The sequence below is a fragment of the Aricia agestis genome, chromosome Z, assembly GCF_905147365.1.
Source record: "Aricia agestis chromosome Z, ilAriAges1.1, whole genome shotgun sequence".
Taxonomy (NCBI): Eukaryota; Metazoa; Arthropoda; class Insecta; order Lepidoptera; family Lycaenidae; genus Aricia; species Aricia agestis.
Window position 1 is genome coordinate 13,633,588 of NC_056428.1, and position 20,359 is coordinate 13,653,946.

Here is a 20,359-nt window from a genome sequence, read left to right on the forward strand (position 1 = left end):
TTACAAATTGTGTACATTCTTTATTTTTGTAATTAAATAAAAAAACCAACGAAACATAATAAACGTGTTTATTGACTGACTAACAGTCAACATAAAAATTGCTTGTTGTGTTTTGTTAGGTACCGTGCTGGCCCATAATAACATTCCATTTAATTGAGTCGGTTGATCTATAAAGTCTTCAATTCAGTATGTCTCTGAGTTCCCCTACTCATAGTAGCTTCTGTCGTATAAAATTACTATTCCCAAGCGGCGACGGAGCAAAATAAAATTAATCAAGAAAGAATTAATATATTTTAATAGTGAATTCAAAATGGACGAAAAAATAGAAGAAATACCAGAATTCATACTAAAATCTGTTCAAAAAATAATACAGAAAGAGAATTTCAACACTTTTGAAGTAACGACGAATAAAATGGTATGTAGTGACAATAATTTTTTGGGTGATTTATTCGAATCAGAAATAAAAGGAGAAACGGACGATGGTGACAAAAAACTAAATATATTTTTTAAATACATTATCAAAAACGAAAACTTCACCCTATGCTCCCTACACGAAGTGTACAGAAAAGAGGTTTTCGTCTATTTGGAGCTGCTTAAATTATTTGAAAAGTTCCAGGAGGAAGCTAAAGTGCCAGTAGAAGATCGATTCAACATGGTCAAGTGTTACGAAGAAACGAACACCGAGTGCATAATTCTTGAGAATTTGGCCGTAAAAGGCTACAAAACGCTACCATTTGACGAAGTTATGTCGTTAGAGTTTACTGAGGAAGGAGTCAGGCAACTCGCAAAATTCCATGCACTGTCCTTTGTTTTAGAAGAAAAACTTCCAGATTTTTACGAAGAAAATGTTAAAACAGTAAAAGCGTCACTTCAATACAACGACTGTTGGACAAAATTTGTTGATAAAATCTCAAGTTCGGCAGTGGCTAAGTTTGATGGTGATATCAGAAGAAGACTCGACAGGTTCTTGGAAATGTCACTAGAGAAATATCCGAAGTATGTGACTGGACAGACCTCAAATTTAAAATGTTTGTGCCACGGGGACTATAAGATGAATAATATTCTACATAAAAAAGAAGTAAGTTTTATTCGCTTAGGGACCACGTTTAGTTTAGGGAAACGTTACTATTGTAATAACTTGTGATTTTTAATGATAAAGATCATCTCTTTTTTCAATTTCTAAAGAGAAAACTATTGTTATGTGTGGATGTTCTTAATTTTAAAATATTTAACTTAGTTAATTTGAAAATATGTTTTATCTAAAATTTAAATGATGATATCTGCGATATTTCTTGATTTCTCTCCCTCTCAAAATATCTCTTTTCTCAGACTAATTTTCTCTTAGTTTACTTAAAATATTCATCATCTACAATATAGTAGTGCTACAAAGGGTTTGAGGGCCCGTGATGATGCGATAATAATTAGGGTCGATCAACATGTCAGATCGAGTGCGAGATTACTTGATTGGCCTGGCCTTTGTCAATCCTACTATTAAAGCCGATAGACGCTGTTGGTTACTATTATAATTATAGGATATATTACTGCAATGTTAGTAAACAAAAAGTTTTGACAAAGTTTCTGTGATTCTGATATGATATTATGATGATTATTGATTGTTTTCGTGCTAATAGCGACTTCTGCTGCGTACCTGCTTTGCTGCATTTTGGTCTCAAGCAAGTTAACTACAAAACATGGTGCATACTAAAAAATGTGAATAACAAAAACGTTGACGCACAGGAATACAATCAACGCCCTCTGCTCCTACCATGCAGGTACTAATAAAAAGTGTCGTTACAACTTTTTCAGGCTAGGCGCAATGCGCGATTAGGAAATACGTTCCAATAATTAGTTTTTTAACACGTCGATCACATAAGAGTAATTATATCATTTACTTAATTTTAGGACTTAACTATTGCAGTTACACTCCGTTTCAATATAATTTGTTAAAGCCGAAATCAATAGTAATATATTGTCCAAATATTGTTCATTTCTGCGATACGTAGATTTAATATTATTATGTAGATTATTATTAAATCTTAGTAGATTTGTTTACATTTAGATGATATTTTCTAAGTATAATAAATATTATCATATGCTTTATATAATACCGTACAAAAGTAAGCCAACCTAAGTTGATTTACTATTATGATTAACGCACGTTGTTTGTTATATATTATGAAAGAAAAGCTATTAATTTTATAACTTTTACCATTACGCAACGCTACTTTTACTTAAGCTTCGAACAAACCTACGCGTCAGTGACGCGAGGCGCGCGGGACGCGATATGAGACGCGTCTACAACGCGAAACTGGGCGTGCATACCTGCACGACTATGGTGCGAACCGTCAAATTCATAATATGTTGTTAATGAACAGTCACAGAAGACGCGAGCCTTTAACTGGTGTAAATGTCGCAGCCGACTGGTTTAAATAGCCGTTCAATCAAACAGCTAGCCCTTTGACTGAACAACGCCATTCAATCACACGTCTAGCTTTTATATTGAATATTTTAGTCGCTCAAAACGTTCAATACTACAGCTGATTCAAAAGCCGCCGTCTAATTGAAGTAGTTCAGCGCGCACCGCTGCGGCGCTATGTGCGTTTTATTTACAATATGGCGTCAACTAGCAGGTGTTTGTTGGTGTTTGTAGTTGTTTTTCGGAAAGAAAGTAGTTAATAAAAGTTACAAGTGTTAGTAAAGAGACAAAAATTGTGGAGGCACATACGAGTGAATTAAAATTTCAACAAATATTCGAGGAGAAATTACGGGATTATGAAATGGATGAAAGATGGAGAAAGTCCAAAAGTTGGTTAGGTTAGGTTAGAACTTAGACCACAACACAGAGAGAGCCGAGCGAGCGCAGCGAGCGTGCTGCGGCAGCAGCCGGCGACCGCCGTCAAATAAAAGGAGGGCTCGGGGGGCGCAGCCCCCCGCCAAAACAAAAACAAACCAGTTGGCTAAGCGTCGTCTAGCTGTAGAGTTGAACGTTGTAGTCAACAAGTCGGCTAAACGACGTATAGCCGTGTGATTGAATGGCGTTGTTCAGTCAAAGGGCTAGCTGTTTGATTGAACGGCTATTTAAACCAGTCGGCTGCGACATAAACATGATGTAAATGCTAAATTTTTGTGGTAATGACATCCTCATACTTAACATCATAGTCGGACGGGTCGGACGGATGAACATGAGGGTTGCGAGGTGCTAAGCTTGCTTTTGATAAATTGGAAAGTGCAGAGGAATAAAACACGTCCACAATGGTCAAGTTAAATTATTTAATATCATGACACAATCTATCTAAACGAGAGAATTACGTACATATAATACATTATTTCATGATGAAACTATACCTATCCTATATATTTTCTCGTGAACTAAATTGTGAATAAACAATTAATACCTAAACACACTGTGCCGAAAAAATGCGGCCGAAGTTCGTCATGATTACGCCTGCAATGTATTTTAAATTTTATTTATATTATTATTATTTTTATTGTATGCGTAGCGCATTGCTGGCGTAGCGCACTTCGGCCGCGTATTTTCGGCCTAGTGTGTTTAGTACCTCAATCGTGGGAATTGCAGACACAGTAGATTTTCAATTGTTATGCGGCACCCGGGTAGAGTTGATGGGTTAAGCACTAATACTTGAACAGACGAACAAACCAGTCGGACACATCCTACTAATATTATAAAGGCGAAAGTTTGTTTGGATGTATGGATGTGTGGATGTATGGATGTTTGTTACTCTTTCACGCAAAAACTACTGAACGGATTTTAATGAAACTTTACAATAATATAGCTTATACATCAGAATAACACATAGGCTACAATTTTAACCGACTTTCAAAATGGGGGAGGTGTTATGTTCGTTTTCTTATATTCAACGATTACTCCGCCGTTTGTTAACCGATTGTCAAAATTTTTCTTTTGGTATATAGGGTATCATCCCAATTTGGTATTATATTCACAAAAGTGGTGGTCTGATGAAGGATCCATAAGTAATCGAGGGAACTCCTCAAAACTTATAGGGAAACATGTGGTGACTTCGGTTTCGTGAGAAGTATTTTAAGCATATGCTACCAACAAGTAAGATTTTGCACCGAGATATACCTGGTATACCGTGGTTCGGAAGGTGCTGAGAGAACTCCTGATACCAGTTTGGGAGTTTCGGCGTTGTTTTAAGAACGGAAAGCATATGCTACTATGCAAATTACATTCATCATCATCATCATCACTACCATATTATACCATTTCATAGTCTTTTAGATCGAGACTCGAGTTTGTCAAGCGATAATTAAAAAAAATCTATACCTACCTAATATTATAAACCTGAAGAGTATGTTTGCTTGAACGCATCAATCTCAGGAACTAGAGGTCCGATTTAAAAACTTATCTCAGTGTTAGATAGATCATTTATCGAATAAGACTCCGCGTGATAATATAATATAGACTAAGAAGTATAGGCTATATTATATTATCACGCTAAGACTAATACGACAGAAGAAACTCAGGAAAATGTGGCAAAAAACGGGGGAAATATTTTTTATGGGAAAATGTACGGTTTCTGTAAAATACCTAATTTACGCGGGCGAAGCCGCGCGGGACATCTAGTTTTTACATATTTTTTATGATTGGTCAAGTTATTATAATATTAAGTTCTAATAAATAAAATTTCTGTTTCAGAACGGACGAATAACACATCTAGTGCCTATCGACTACCAACACGTGTACTACGGCTGCCCAGTAATCGACTTCTACTTCTTCATCTACGCGGGGACCGACACCACCTTCCGAGCCAAGCACTTGACCAACCTCAGAGCATTGTATTGCGAAACTTTGACGAACTTCCTCCAACACTTCGGTATCGATTTTGACTCGATATTCTCTAAGGCAGAATTCGAGAAGTGCTTTGATGATTCTCGAGAATATGCCCTAATGTTTTCCTTATATATTCTGCCGTTGTTTTACGTTGCTGGCGAACCGTTGTCAGCTAAGGATAACTTGCTGGAGATTACTTTTAAATTACAGGACAAGTACTATGAAAGAATAACGAAAATTGTTGAGGAGTTTGTGAATTTGAATATTCTGTAGTTTGGTTTGAAGTTTGTATATCCGTTGAATGGATTTGTATTTTATATAATGTTATGAAATATTTTTATGATTCGCCTCTGTAAAACTGTCGTTTTGTAACTCACTTAGGACTGAAGTTAAAACAAGCTTGCTCTTTCTTACAGCAGATATTTTTTGTACAATTAATTTATCATTTATCATTATAAAGACTTTCGAAAATGGGTCGTGCCAAACTAACCAAAACTCAGAAACACTTTTTTTACATAGATATCGAACCCACGACTTCTCAGTCAATATCAAAACACGGTGGCAATAAACTTATTAACTTTATCACTAACAAGGTATAAATATGAGATTTTGGATAAAACGTATAGAATGTTGTCGTGCTCAAACTATGGCATGCCCCATAAATCTCCTGAACTAATATAATTTAACGTAACGAGGACCCAAACACGGACAAGGACGTATGTTGCCAGATGTATTTAGTATACTTATTACAGAAATAACATATTGTTAGTTAAGTAGGAAGTGAACAGGATAATATACAACATTGTTATAAACATAAACATTTTTCATATTATTTTGTACATCAGTCATTCAGTTATTTTATTAAAACTAGAGATCGCCCAATGGTCGAAATTCGACCTTAGTTACAACGACATTAGGACTACTACCTATATTTTGTAAAAATATTGACTTTATAATTTTTTTCAACTCTTGTCTCTGAGACTTAGCTGATCTTAGACTGGCTGTGTAACCATTGATTCAATAAAAAAAACTATGATCCATTTTCAATTTGTCAACTTGTTGTCAACAGCATAGACTTAATATATAGGTTTATGGTAAACAGACTTCAACCATAAATAAAAGAGTATACTTCGTATGTATAGGCTTGTCACTCAAAAATCTGTCATTTCTCATGTGTGTGTGTTGTAGTGTGTGTAATGTTCTATTTGTTAAAAAATGTATTATAAAAGCATAATTTCAAAATAATATTAGCTCGATGCAATCCTTCACCATATACACTCTAACTGTGCAAAATTCATGCACCTGCGTTTCGCCATTTTTCGTAAAAAGGGTTACAAAGTTTTTCGTTCGCGTATTAATATTATGATGATATCATTTTCGTTAGAGATGATGGATGGATAATGTGAATCACTTTTTAAGGCAAAATCGACATTATTTTGCCGGTGGGCATGAATTTCAAAATGGTTTAACATCACGCGGGCCACAAATAAAAAGTCCCGGCGGGCCGAATGCGGCCCGCGGGTCGCGGGTTGGGGATAGCTGCTTAATATATGCCATACACGCTACGGTTTACCGGAGAGGCCGCCTGTGCAGGTATGCCTGGGCAGGTATCAGTCGAAAGAATTGATTTTTGATTTTGCTCCGGTCGACTGCACGGGCCTAAAAAACAGCACAAGGTCCATTCCCACACACGTTCCGGTCTACCTACGCAGGTAGACTTCTCCGGTAAACCGTAGCGTGTATGGCGTACATAGGTAAACCCCATTAACTTAACTGTTAACAATAAAATCATGGTGCAAGTGACATTTGTCAAGTAGGTACTTCTGTCATTAAGTTTTAGTTATTGATACAATTAACGTTAACTGTAACTATAACAAAGCCTGTGGTGCAACCGTGCAACTTATGCTGATATTTTTAACCGTAGATTATAAAGTAAATTTATTAAAGATGTCATCTTGTAAAATATAATTCGCCTACCAGTTGTTTTTGACAGTTTAGTAAACTCTTATTGTGCATAATATCTATTCAATATTCTATTTTATTTTGGCTACCGCGCCATATTAGAATTAGCTGAAATGGCGGCATCGCATGTGCGAGGACAACTATACAGGATGGATTTAACACTGCGCATTATGTATGTAAGGTAAAGACCGTATTTACCATAATTCCATATTGACACATTTCTGCGAACGGCAAATGCCAAGTTCGGTATTGAAATGTATTCAAAATGGCGGTATCGCATGTTACTTGTGGCTTGTGGCACGAGCTTATCAGGTTAAATTGACCTGGAATTAGTTTTTGAGTGAAAACTTTTTATGAGTGTGTGGGTGTCGGGTGACCTACCCACACACTCATAATATATCATTTAGCTTGCATTTATAATTGCAGTAAATATTACTCGACTATAACGATTGACGCATTAGGATATTTTTTGGCAGTCTACGGATGTTTTTATATTACACTGTAGTGCCTTAAGAGGATGCACCAAGGGCGAGAGAAATTGAAAATAGGTATTTGAAAATGTATTGCTGTCTCACCAATCTCAAGTCTCCCACCGTAGAGCGCGATAGAGACAACAAAAGTTCTAATAAAAGAACAGAAAATCTTTGATTCGTTGTCCGCTGATTCCTTCTCCAAAACTTATCCGATTTAAGTACTTTTTTCATTAAGAACTAAAGCAAGGCTTGAGCTGTATTCCTATGTTTTATTTTTTTCTATATTCTAGCCAGTTTTGTTTTCTGGGTGTTTGAAGACAGAGGAAAATTTGGCCATTTTTGGGTTTTTAGACGTTCTTATCTTTTTTAATAATGAAATTATGAAAAAAAAGAAAACATAGGGACATGCTAATAGTGGCCATAAATATTCAAGAAAAAAATCATAACTCTACCGGCATTATCCCCCTGGATAATGCCGGTAGAGTAGGAAACAGGGGACAACGTTTGTATGGAAAAACGGCGGTGTGGACTCTTCTTAATGATCGGCCCAATTTTTATTTATGAAGTGTCAATAGATTCATAAGTTGTAAAACTAACATACATTTTGTAGGTACAATGTGTAGTGGTAATGTTATATTTTTGAAAATTTAGATCAGTTAAGAATAAAAAAATAATTAACCAAGACTTTAGGCCTGCCACGATACTCCTTGTGTCTTGTCTCTTTATCATAAGGAGCAATAAAAAAACCTTTAATATATTTTATGGCTAATTGCTATTGCAGGCATTAAAAAGATGTACGTCACTTCTTTTAGACTTAATTAACTTTTCACACATCTCATGTGATATAATAGAATAGCACACAAATTATAACTTTTCAGTCAACATACCTCGCAACATACATCGGTTGTCTCGCTCACACGTTTATATCCACAACTTCACACTCAGCTAATGATTTAACTTTGTATATCAACGTGCTACATTGAACGAGCATTCTATTTGAGCACGCTATACTACAACAGACTTTAATGAGTTTGTATGAGTTTCGCGCCATCTTGCAATCCGCCATTTTGGATTGCGGCCATCTTGCTTTGCGTTCAATTGTCAAACTTTAAAGACCTGCGCTGATTAAGAGCCTGTGTCAGAAATATCAAAGCACGCTAGTCCCGCCTACACACCCCGCTATTCTCCAATCGTGATATAATGATTCCATGAATCGTGCCACCGAGCATTGTGCTTTGCGCTGCAGCTAATAGTGAACATCATCGCGTTACGGTTACCGCATTATGGCACGAAACTAAAGGTCATAAGTCTCAAAAATGTTTTTGATGATTACTTAAAAATTAAATACAATACTAATATTTCCTTTAGCCATTTTTTATAAAGTGTGTGATAGCTGTAGTATAGTGCAAGTTATTTAATGATAGTAACTCTATTGAGTTGTGTTTTCTTTAGGCACGGTATAAAAATAATATTATATTTCTAAGTGTTCGCCACCGATATTAAATATAATTACATGCAAATAAAGATTCTTATTCTTCGTATTAGCACTTTTCATACTGCGCCTGAAGAAAAAACAAAGCAATAAAATAACATGTTAGCCACTGATATTGAATATGAAAATTACATATCCTGGATATCCATAATGTAACGAAAACAATGGGATACGTTTCATTCGTGTCGGGCATCGGGCACGGCCCATACAAATTTACCCATGCCCGATCATCAAAATTGTTATTTTAAAGGAGACTGGTCACGACCAGTCTCCTTTAAAATAACAATTTTGACGCCACAATAATCAAATTACGTATATATATATAGACGGCTCGTAGCATTTGCTGCGAAGTGTGTCTGTGTCACAGATTTGGGGCCTGTTTCACCATTTTCTGATAAATCCACTCTCACTACTTTTTGCCAGATTCTCCATACTTCATCTGTCAAGTTAATTGGTGGATAGCCTATTCGGCACTTATCAGGAAGTGGTGAAACAGGCCCTTAAACAAATATTTTATCTTATAATATTATGTATCTTATCTTATCTTATCTTCTCAGCATCTGAAGGACCTCACCAGCGGTTGCTGTGGGGATGCCGGAGAGAAACTCCTGCAGGAGGTCACGAGTTTGTGCAACCTCATGCTTCGTGGTGAGGTTGCTTCAGATATCGTAGACATCCTGTATGGAGCAAACCTCTGCGCGCTGAGGAAGAGAGATGGTGGCATTCGACCGATCGCTGTCGGCTCAACATACCGGCGCCTCACTGCCAAGATAGCCTGCAGGTCCATAAAATCTCTGTCATCATATTTCCAACCCAAGCAACTTGGTTTCGCCTGCAAAGGTGGCTGTGAGGCAGCCGTTCACTCTTTTCGCACTCATGTTCAAAATTCAAAAAATAGTATATATTTAAAGGTGGATGTTTCAAACGCTTTCAATTCTGTAGACAGGGTCGCCATGTTAACACAGATAAAAACCAAAGCCCCCACCATTTTACCCTTCATGTTACAGTGCTACCGAGATCCCACTAAACTCATTTACCAGAACCACTTAATCCAGTCTGAAGTTGGCTGTCAACAGGGCGACCCTCTAGGTCCAGCAATTTTCAGTCTAGCTATTCACCCGGTCATCGAACTCCTAAATTCCAAATTCAACGTGTGGTATCTAGATGACGGGACCCTTGCCAGCGACGCATCTACAGTTCTTTCGGATTTTCAGACTCTGATTCGCGAATTCAAAATTATAGGCCTAGATTTGAACCTGGGGAAGTGTGAACTTTTTGTCCCTGATGATTGTGGGGATAGAGATGAGATAATATCCAGTTTCAAGGCCGTCGCCCCAGAATTATCAGTGATTGAGAAGAGTGCACTTTTTCTCTTGGGTTCACCTGTTCTAGCCGATTCTTTTCCGGACTATATAAATGAAAAAATACGGAATTTTAGTGAAAGTTTAGATCGTCTTCTCCAAATTAACAGTCACATGGCATTTACTCTGATTCGATATTGTTTATTCGTTCCAAAATTTACGTATGCTTTGCGGTGTTGTCAGCTCTGGAAGTTCCCAGAACTTCTCCATAGCTTAGATGACACCCTAAAGCATACGCTTTCCACAATTTTAAACATAAAATTTGATGAACGTTCCTGGACCCAAGCTACACTACCAGTAAGGTTCGGTGGCCTGGGAATACGAAAAACATCGGACACAGCTTTACCGGCGTTCTTGTCCTCGGTCCACGCAAATCGCGCAGTAATAGCCAAAATCTTAGAGCCCTCATCTTGTCCATTCGTCATTCCCTTTGCGGACGAGGCCAAGGATGCCTGGGACATTGCTAGTGCCGGCAGCGAGGTTCCCAAGAACACATCTTCCCAAAGGCTCTGGGACGAGCCCATCTGCGAACTGGTGCGTAATAAACTGTTTAACACGTCTACCAGCGCCGTAGAACGGGCTCGACTTTTGGCCGTGGAGAGGTGGGAGTCGGAAGCTTGGCTGCAGGCACTGCCATCTAAAAACACAGGAACATTGCTGGACCGTAATACATTCCGTCTTGCCACTGCCCTGCGTCTTGGTGTCCCCCATGTCGTCCCCCATCAGTGTGTTTGCGGCGCGCGCGTTGACAGCTACGGTCACCACGGGTTGTGCTGCTCGCGAAGTGCCGGACGCTTTTCACGGCATCACAACCTGAATGACCTCATTCGTCGGGCTCTTGTCACTGCCGGCGTGCCAGCGATACTGGAGCCCTCCGGTTTGGCGCGCGACGATGGCAAGAGACCCGATGGAATGACCCTGGTGCCCTGGAATGTGGGTCGGGCCCTTGTGTGGGACGCTACTTGTGTCGACACACTCGCCTCGTCCCATATTCAGAGCACCTCGAGCTGTGCGGGCGCAGCCGCAAACCAAGCAGAGAACCTCAAGCGGCGCAAATATGAGAACCTCAGCGGAGATCTTATATTTGAACCGTTTGGGGTGGAAACTCTAGGCGCATGGGGTCCGGGGGCACATAAGCTTTTTAGAGGAATATCTAAGAAGCTTGTTGAAGCCACCCGAGACCCCAGAGCTGGGAGCTACCTGGCACAGCGGATAGCAATTGCCATCCAACGTGGCAATGCTGTCAGCTTGCTGGGCACTCTGCCAGATGGGGACGACTTGGGCAAGTTTTTCTTTTTATAGTTTTATATTTAAAGTTTGTATATATAATATATCTGTATATTTTAGATAGTATTTTAGTGTTTACATTTCTATCATATATGGACAATAATATTAGATATAATATTCATTTAATTATACAGCTGATTGACCACACTAGCAAAATTAGAATTTTAAGTTAACATATTTTTGAACTTCTCTTACAAATTGTAATTTAGACGTACAAGCGCAGAATGAAATACCGATGTATTTTAAGAGGGCGACTAACCCAAAAAATCAAACATCGTCCTTCTCTCTTCACACTCACGCCCGTCTTTCATATGCCAGGTGAAAAAGGACGTAGCGCATTCATCGCCAAATTAGTTTTTTCTCAATAACTCGATAAATATACAATATTTAAAAAATCCGTTAGGTCGATTTCTCAATTATAGAATTTTATACAATGTGTTAAAATATTAACTTGGTTCAATGCACGGTTGTGGCAATAAATGAAAAATTCGTGAAAATTAGATGCATCTTTGTAATTTTTTTCTATCGATAAAATTTTAAGATATCGTGTTTTCGCTCAGATCGAATTCTTGTAAACATAATGTAGTATCTAATTTCAGAAAATGAAACTGTTCGGGGCTTATTTTCAAGAATGAAAATGAATTATAAAATCGTAAATTTTGGGTTAGTCGCCCCCTTAAGATGATAGGTCTTTTGTCGGGCGTTATGAGCGAGAATTCAACCTTTTGTATATATTTTAATTACTGAAATACGAGGTGGGCTAATTGTCGGCCGAGTTCGAGTTTTAATTAAAAAATCCAACGCTAAGCGGCTTGGGGAAGAATTGCTAAACTTGCGGAATTTTCTTTTTTATGAATTTATTAATTACTAGCTGTTGGTACCACGGACAAGATATTCGAATTCTTGATAGCATATTATTTAACAACAATTGCAATAACAAGCTATTTATGCATAATTTTGTGCAATTTTGCGTTCACTATTGTTGCAATTTTACTTTTATTAACCGGTGGTTTGTGGGGTATTTATGTTTGGTTAGTCTTGAAGGTTCATAATACTCTATGGAAGGTTTATGTCAGGAGGCAAGTCATACTTAGTTCACCGGATCATCTAGTATATTTCCTCTCTATCTTCTATATAAATGAATTTTAAGTTTTGTTAGTGTCACTATAAATAACTCGAGGATGGCTGAATTGATTTTGAAATGTTTGTGGTTGTCCTATAATTAGGAGGAAAGTGACATGAAGTTTATCGGGTCATCTAGTTATAAATAAAACCCAATGTATCATTAAATTACACCTTTGCAATTATCAATTATTTTTCAGTGAGATTCATTATTTAGATAATATAATATCTAGAACTGAACTTGAACTAGAGTGGTCAAATATAATATAAAATATTTAACTTTATAAAGTCGTTAAACAAGCTGCTCATAATGTTATATATAAATAACGTCCTAATTACAAATCTTGAATAGAGTATTCACAACGTAAATGTGCTTTACTTTGAAAGTTAAATAAAGCCTATTTTCCCTTGTAATTATTTGATTTAATGTCAACACCAGCCTTAAATTATATCCGTGGCATTGTTACGTGTCGCTTATACTTTTAGTATGTGTTACGTAGTATATATGACATTCTCTTTGTATTATGAATTTTTCCTTGCCAAAGACATTCATTTTTTTTTTATTTAACTCTATATTATGCACAAGAAAAATACATAAAGATACAATTAACTTAATTATTTAATCAATTCATATTCAAATTCCGATTTTATTTCTTTGCTAGGAAAATTGTAGACGCGTATAACATTTTAATATTTAACAATTTATTAGTATAATATGATAATTTATTGTGTCATATTTGTCCAGCGAAGTTTGTTTAAACTTTAAACTGCAATTATGAATGAGCATATTTTTTGTTTTTTCCATCATTCTTCGGAAGTCTACCGATACTGGGCTTTAGAACCTGATACTTTCATACCTGTATGTCTGATGTTCTTCTTAACCACACAACAAAAGACATTCATAGAACAACATCTACATACCGAGTTATCAATATAATTTGATTGCAGTAAACATCCTTGTAGTAGACAAGGATACATCACACATGATGCTTGTAGTAGTTAAATCGACAATTGACAAACAAATTGGTTAAAAAGTATAGTATGCTTCTCAACCAATTTGTGCCGCTATATTATATGCCCCTCTTATGCACTACTACAAGCATACTGCTGCTTAATACTTTGCGCGCACAGATCCTTGCAATTAGTGAAATCAACAAAACTCTTTAGCTCCATCTTCTTTACCAATCTGTGCCACTAAATGTGTCCTTTTCACACCTCAACTACTTTTGTATGCTACTATATCTGTCCCTCTCCCACCTAAATGCATAATAGCCCGGCCTTTATGCTGTAACGGATGTGACGCCACTCGAATGCGCCATGATGACTGTCATCCGTCGACACGCCTTTGAGCTGAAAGCCCTTTGCCATGGTAACGCAAGGCCCAAGCTTCAGAGCGATTCTCTAAGCAAATATTAAAACTATTGTACTCACATCGGCTGTAACAGACGTGAGAGCATTTTTCCGCCGGGGTTAAAAATCCATACTAATATTATAAATACGAAAGTGTGTCTGTCTTTTACCTCTTCACTGATTTTGCTGAAATTTTGTTTAGACATACTTTGAGTCCCGAGAAAGGACATCTAGGATACTTTTTATCCTGGCAAATATAGGGTTCCTACGCGGTACACAAGTCTCGGCGCAACTGAGTTGCGGACGTCATCTAGTATTTTATATAAGCCGAAAAAGCTTTTGAAAATATTTGGTGAACCGGGGTAAATATACCATTGTGCCCACATCACGCGCGTGTGCTCCAGCCTTATGCATTGTTCTCCGCGCCGATCATAAATAATGCGATAAGGCTGTGTACACAAGTAGCGTTTCAGTTACGCTCTCCGTGAAAATAGAGGACGACGTAGTTTTTGCCAACAAAACATTGCGTTTTTACCTATTTGTAGACAAAAATAAAATATTTTAGAGAAAAATATAATATACTTTTCAATATAATTACTTATAGCAACTCAAACCTTTACTGAAACTAACTAATGAAATAAATGTTATGGTAAAAACGAAATTTGGAGCAAAATATAATGAAATTCATATTGCTTATTTGAAACGTTAATGCTGAAGCACATTTTTATTTTTAAAATACCTAATGCTCTACATTACTTACAAACTACGAATAATAAAAGAAACGTAACTCCCAAACTTCAACCGTTTTGAATTTGGTTCCTTTTCGCACACTAAAATATGGCAATAGTAACGAAACACTAACACTCAAATACGAAATAAAGCCGTTGACATTTAATTTTCACTTTTATATTTACACAAAATTGTGTACCGAATACATGCATAGAATGTGCATGTATTCCTGTCACATATTTTAGACTCGTGGACAATTTTTTACACAGTTACTCTACCTTAGTTTTTATTATTCGTAGCTTACAAAACTTGTTTTAATTAAAGCTTAAAATAGGAATCATAGTTAATGAAGGATGGCAAAATATTTACGTCTCACGTTGCAAAGGGCACCTTTGTAAATAATAAAATCATGTCTGAATTAACTTTTTACTAGCATTACGTAAACGTATGCCACGATCATCACAAAACATGAATTTTGCCGAAGTTGCGGGCAATAATCATGTTAAGAGTTTTGATTCTGATGGAAAAACGCGCTACAACCGAAAACGCATTGTCTGGAACGAACCTTACTGGGCATATAATTTATAGCAACGCTGAAAAGGAACGAGGCGAGAGTGACACACGTAATATAACTATAATAAATCGCCATCACGGAGGATTAACAGACAGACAAAGGTTCTACTTTTATTGGTCAAATAGCCTTTTTAGGAAGAAATGGGTATGTTTTATGGAAGCGAAAGTTTCGTCTAGTCTATATGACAGTAAAGAGAACTGTAAACCTTTATTACCCCTACTTATTTTTACACAATAATTATTCAACTTTATTTCTTGTTCAATCCAGTCCATTTTCTATCGAACTTAAAATACATGTATAATTACTGCTAACATGACTTTTGCACTGAGATCAACACTAAAAAATGTTTTAAGGGACGTCATAAGTACTGAAATTATTACGTAATATGGGACTACTACATCAAACATGTCATCAGTAAATAAATCGCAGTCATCGCTTCACATTTTCGCTTATCAAAAACCTTTTAGCTGGCAGCACTTAAAGCGCTTTACGCGCATAGATGACGCAGCAGTCGCCAGCAGACCATTAGCTTTTTGTGGCCCCTTTGTATTCTTCCGTACCCGAATTCCATTTTCAAATTAACTACATAGGTTGCCTGTTTAAATTATTCAGCTTATTAATTATTTCTAGTGTTGCGGAGAATAAAATGTAATGTAGCCGTAAATTGGATGGTCTGGTAAGTTGTAAATTGTAATGTCAAGAAAGATCATTATCAATTTTCTGTTGTAGAGGATTATAAAATAAGCCGGCAATGACCAAGGGAAAAAGTGTAATAATAATTATAATCTGATATATTTCCTACGAATAACAAAAACTAAGGAATCGTAACTCCCATACTATTACCAGAGTAGACAGAATGATATTACCGTTTTAAAGGTTCCTTTTGAGCTGTCATGTAACGTCAACCTAGTACCGCTCAAGGTAAATATTGCAAATGTATTGAAATGTGTACGGTACCTAAGGTACACTTTTTTGACAATGTGGAGCATGTTTTTTGACAGTTTTTATTATTCGTAGTAAGTATATTTCACTTATTATTATGGCCTGTATTCACTTTCATTAGTAAAAGTGCAAGTGACTAGTAATTGAGGCAGTGGAGTGTAGGTATGTAGTGCAAGTAGTGTCCAATTCTTATTTAGTGATAATTTAGTGGCTCTATTTAGTAAATTCAGCAGTAGCTGTCAACCAGCGATTGTTTTTTTTGTCAACCAGCGAGTACGGCCGAACATCGAGAAGCGAGCTTGCAATTGCAAGAAGTACTCAAAGAAGTATTAAATGCGGTGCTGTCTGAAACGGGAACTCTTTTTGGAAGCTAAATTTGCAAGACCAAGAAAAATATGGGATCAATTATAGAATACTTTGCTATTTTTTGCAAAACAAGACGAGCGTCCGAGTTTCAAAAATACAACTGCCATTTTGACATGTCCTTCATTTTTAATATTCATTTTATTTAAAACTAGTTTAAAACTATTTTACCATAAAGTATTTTTTATATAAAACTAGATATCGCCCGCAACGGAGTTGCGGCAAAAAATAGTTTATCACGCGGAAACCGTGCGATTTTTCGGGATATAAAAATATCCTATGTCCTTTCCCGGGACTTAAAGTATCTTCATACCAAATTTCAGCAAAATCGGTTCTGAGGTTTGAGCGTGAAGAGGTACCAGACAAACAGAGAGACACACATTCGCATTTATAATATTAGTAAGTATAGATTAGTATGGAAGTAATTGAAAAGGTGTCGTTTTGTACTTTTAATATAATATAATAATAATATCATATCTATGGACGCTTCACACCACGTCAGTCTGGCCCCGTGCTAAGTACCTGAAGGACTTTTTTACGGGTACCAGACAACGGAAATATAATATTTAATACTTTTATACTAGACTAGATGACGCCCGCAACTCCGTTGCGACAAAAATCGTTTATCGCGCGTGTACCGTACATTTTCCCGGGATAAAAAGTATCCAATGTTCTTTCCCGGGGCTCAAAGTATATCCATACTAAATTTGAGCAAAATTGGTTTAACGGTTTGGGCGTGAAGTGGTAACAGACAGACATACAGATAGACAGAATATAGACAGACAGATAAACTTTCGCATTTATAATATTAGTATCGATAGGTATTCAATATACATATTATATTGTTTAAGATTTTTATTATACTATATTATACACTTAATATATTTTCATACACATCCAGTCTCCAGATCCGGGAACATTGAAAACTTTTTGTTCCGTCGGCGGGATTCGAACCCGCGACCTCCGGCTTGAGCTGCCACACCTTTGTATTAGCTTCATGCACTCAACCAATTGAGCCACAGAGGTCTTCTCTTTATTTTGGTAAATTAAAAACTTTCTTTAATTTGAACGAAAAAATAAATTAGGTATACTTAGTGATAATTATTATTAATTATTTCATAGCTGGCAGGCACGCTGCGAGTGAAGGAAGGGCGCGCGGGACGTGGGTACCTACTCGCACATGCACTCGCAAAAAATAGAACACGCTTTTAATCACGTTACTACGCAGCCGACTAGTCACTTGCACTGATCAGTCGCTGTCCACACTTACTTTCTCCTAATCACTAATGACCCGCACTAGTTACCTGCACTTAATCACTAATCAAAGTGAATACAGTTCTAATCACGTTACTACGCAGCCGGCTAATCACTTGCACTAGTCAGTCGCTGTCCACACTTACTTTCTCCTAATAACTAATTACCTGCCCTAATAACTTGACTTACTACTAACGAAAGTGAATACGGGCCTTTATATTAAGTAAATTGACCAAAAAAATAATCGATTCATATTTGTCGTTTCTAAAATCGCAGGATATACCAATGTTATTTGACTGCAAAATTATTTATACGGAACGCTATCTACAATTATTATAAACCAAATATCAGAATGGTCCCAACAACTCCGAGGTGGGTCCATTAATTTCACCATGATGCCTTTTGCCCCAACATATTGGTCTTGTCCTTGAAGTTAACTCCAAACCCTGTGTCCAAACCACGAAGCTCATACAAAGAGGAGCTGGCCTAAGCAACTGTGCACTGTGATTTTCAACTAGGTCCTGACGTCATCATTGTGGGCGGGGCTTAAGTCAGTACACTTTCAGCATTTGTCAGGTGCACACGTAACGAGACTCCCAATAAATTGGTGTTTTCTGCGTATTTAACAAGGAAAGGATGAAGTATTGTGTTTTACAATGTCGAAAACACTCAGACAGACGTTCTGATAATATAAATACCATCACATTTCATTTGGAAATAATTTTAAATGTAATTAAAATATAAAAGTTCTAGAACATTTCAGCTTTCAGCGTTAATTATTCTACTTGACACTAGGTGGCCAAACCTTTGAAAGATAATACAGACGTAAATGCGATAATTTTGCATAAGTTTATTACAAATATAATCATACTTGAATACTAAAAACCGTTATACACTTAGTCTTAAACACATTTAATAGCTAAAACCGTGATTATATAGCTTTTATTATGATATTACTTATAATCCGCCATCTGTCGTCACGAAACGTAAAAAATATCCAGGGCCGTAGTACGTCCCATAATATTCAAGACAAAATGACATCTAGTGTAAGATAGTTGAACTACGTAGTAACATCAACATCGACCTAAGCTAGTAGTTTGGCTTTTAGCCGATAGATGAAATATTGAGAAGTGGGCGGAGCTTGACACCCCCTCACCCCGCAAATTGTCACGCGAAACTTGATTACAACACCTCCTCTTAGTATTAGCTCCGTGGTCCAAACCTCATACTTAACCTAGGTATTAAATCATTTTTCAACCTAGATAAATTTAATTCACAATAATTTCAACGAACTCTACGTAAAGCGAAATCTAGTTGTAGGATTGAAATGAACAAACACGCAAAACAATTTTGTGCACGTTAGAATAAAAATGTTTTTGTTGGTCGAGGGTTACCGAGTACCTCTGACCTACATATAGGGCCGCGCGATGTAACTTGATATTATTTTATTTAAAAACAAATATTTTGAACTTTAAACATCTAAGGGATTTCATTTTGCATGTATGTACTATAAATACATGCCTAACATATTATTTTATAGGTAAAGGCGCGTGATTCTTGGCATCGCATGAGTAGTTAGGCTTTACCAACTAATATAATATATTCTGTGGCTTTACTACAGTCAGAGCATAATGGTCAAAGCAACGTGACTATGTGTCGTTTTCAAATTATGACACGTCATGTACTTACCTGCAAGCCTCGCTAGCTAGTGCGAAATATAAAAGACTAGACATTCCGCGCGGCTTCGCCCGCGTAAATTAGATATGTCACAGACAAATTAGTCCACAAAAATAGCCTATGATTCTTCACGTAGTCTACTTTTTATCTGTGCCAAATAACAGAAAAATTTCTCCAGTAGTTCGTGAGATAAGCCCTTTCAAATAATTTCCCCTCGTTTTTTCTACATTTTCCTCTATGTCTTCACTCTTATAAGTCTTAGCGTGATAAAATATAGCCTTTAGCCTTCCTCGATAAATGGGCTATCTAACACTGAAAGAATTTTTCAAATCAGACCAGACGTTCCTGAGATTAACGCGTTCAAACAAAAAAACAAACTCTTCCGCTTTATAATATTATAAGTAAGTATAATATTAGATAGGTATTGGACCTAGACCCAGCTAGTTTTTATTATTCGTAGCTCCCAGCCTACGGAACTTTACAGTACCAAACAATGCACTTGCATTTTGCAACTTGTTCAAAGGAAATAGAACTAAATATCTTATTAAATAGCCGGTGGCTGTCCGCTGTCCTGCTGTCGCCGGTCCGTCAATAAGTCCATGGTAACGCCCAACGTCAGGCGCCTCTACGACGCTGCAAAGCGCTGTTTTTCTTAAAGTTAAGTTTAAAACAGCGCTTGCAGTGACGTCTTCCGACGCTCGGGAAATACGATCGTTGCCGAAAAATTACGAAAATTTCTATGCGCATTATCACTTTGGGAGCACTGTAAGTAATGTGAAAATATAAGATGAAAATATGGCGACGCACCTTAATATACAAAACTAATTTTGATTTGCACAAATTAAATTTGAAATACTTATGGAGTCATGCAAACTAAAACTTTGCACTTGCGCTAATCTGAATTAAAGTTAAAATTTGTGATAACGCCTTCGCTTTCGCCCCAGCTTCGCAGTCAGTGTT

At 36.9% G+C, this 20,359-nt stretch overlaps 2 protein-coding genes across 2 annotated transcripts in view; one reads left to right on the top strand and one right to left on the bottom strand.

Annotated features, from left to right (window-relative positions):
- LOC121738588 overlaps nucleotides 1-20,359 on the bottom strand; it is a 257,205-nt gene that overhangs the window by 229,961 nt on the left and 6,885 nt on the right. The window lies entirely within an intron of this gene.
- LOC121738596 lies at nucleotides 206-5,656 on the top strand. Its single transcript, XM_042130758.1, has 2 exons — nucleotides 206-1,078; nucleotides 4,679-5,656. Exons 1-2 carry the CDS (start codon nucleotides 311-313, stop codon nucleotides 5,084-5,086), a joined length of 1,176 nt encoding a protein of 391 aa, XP_041986692.1. The 5' UTR covers nucleotides 206-310; the 3' UTR covers nucleotides 5,087-5,656.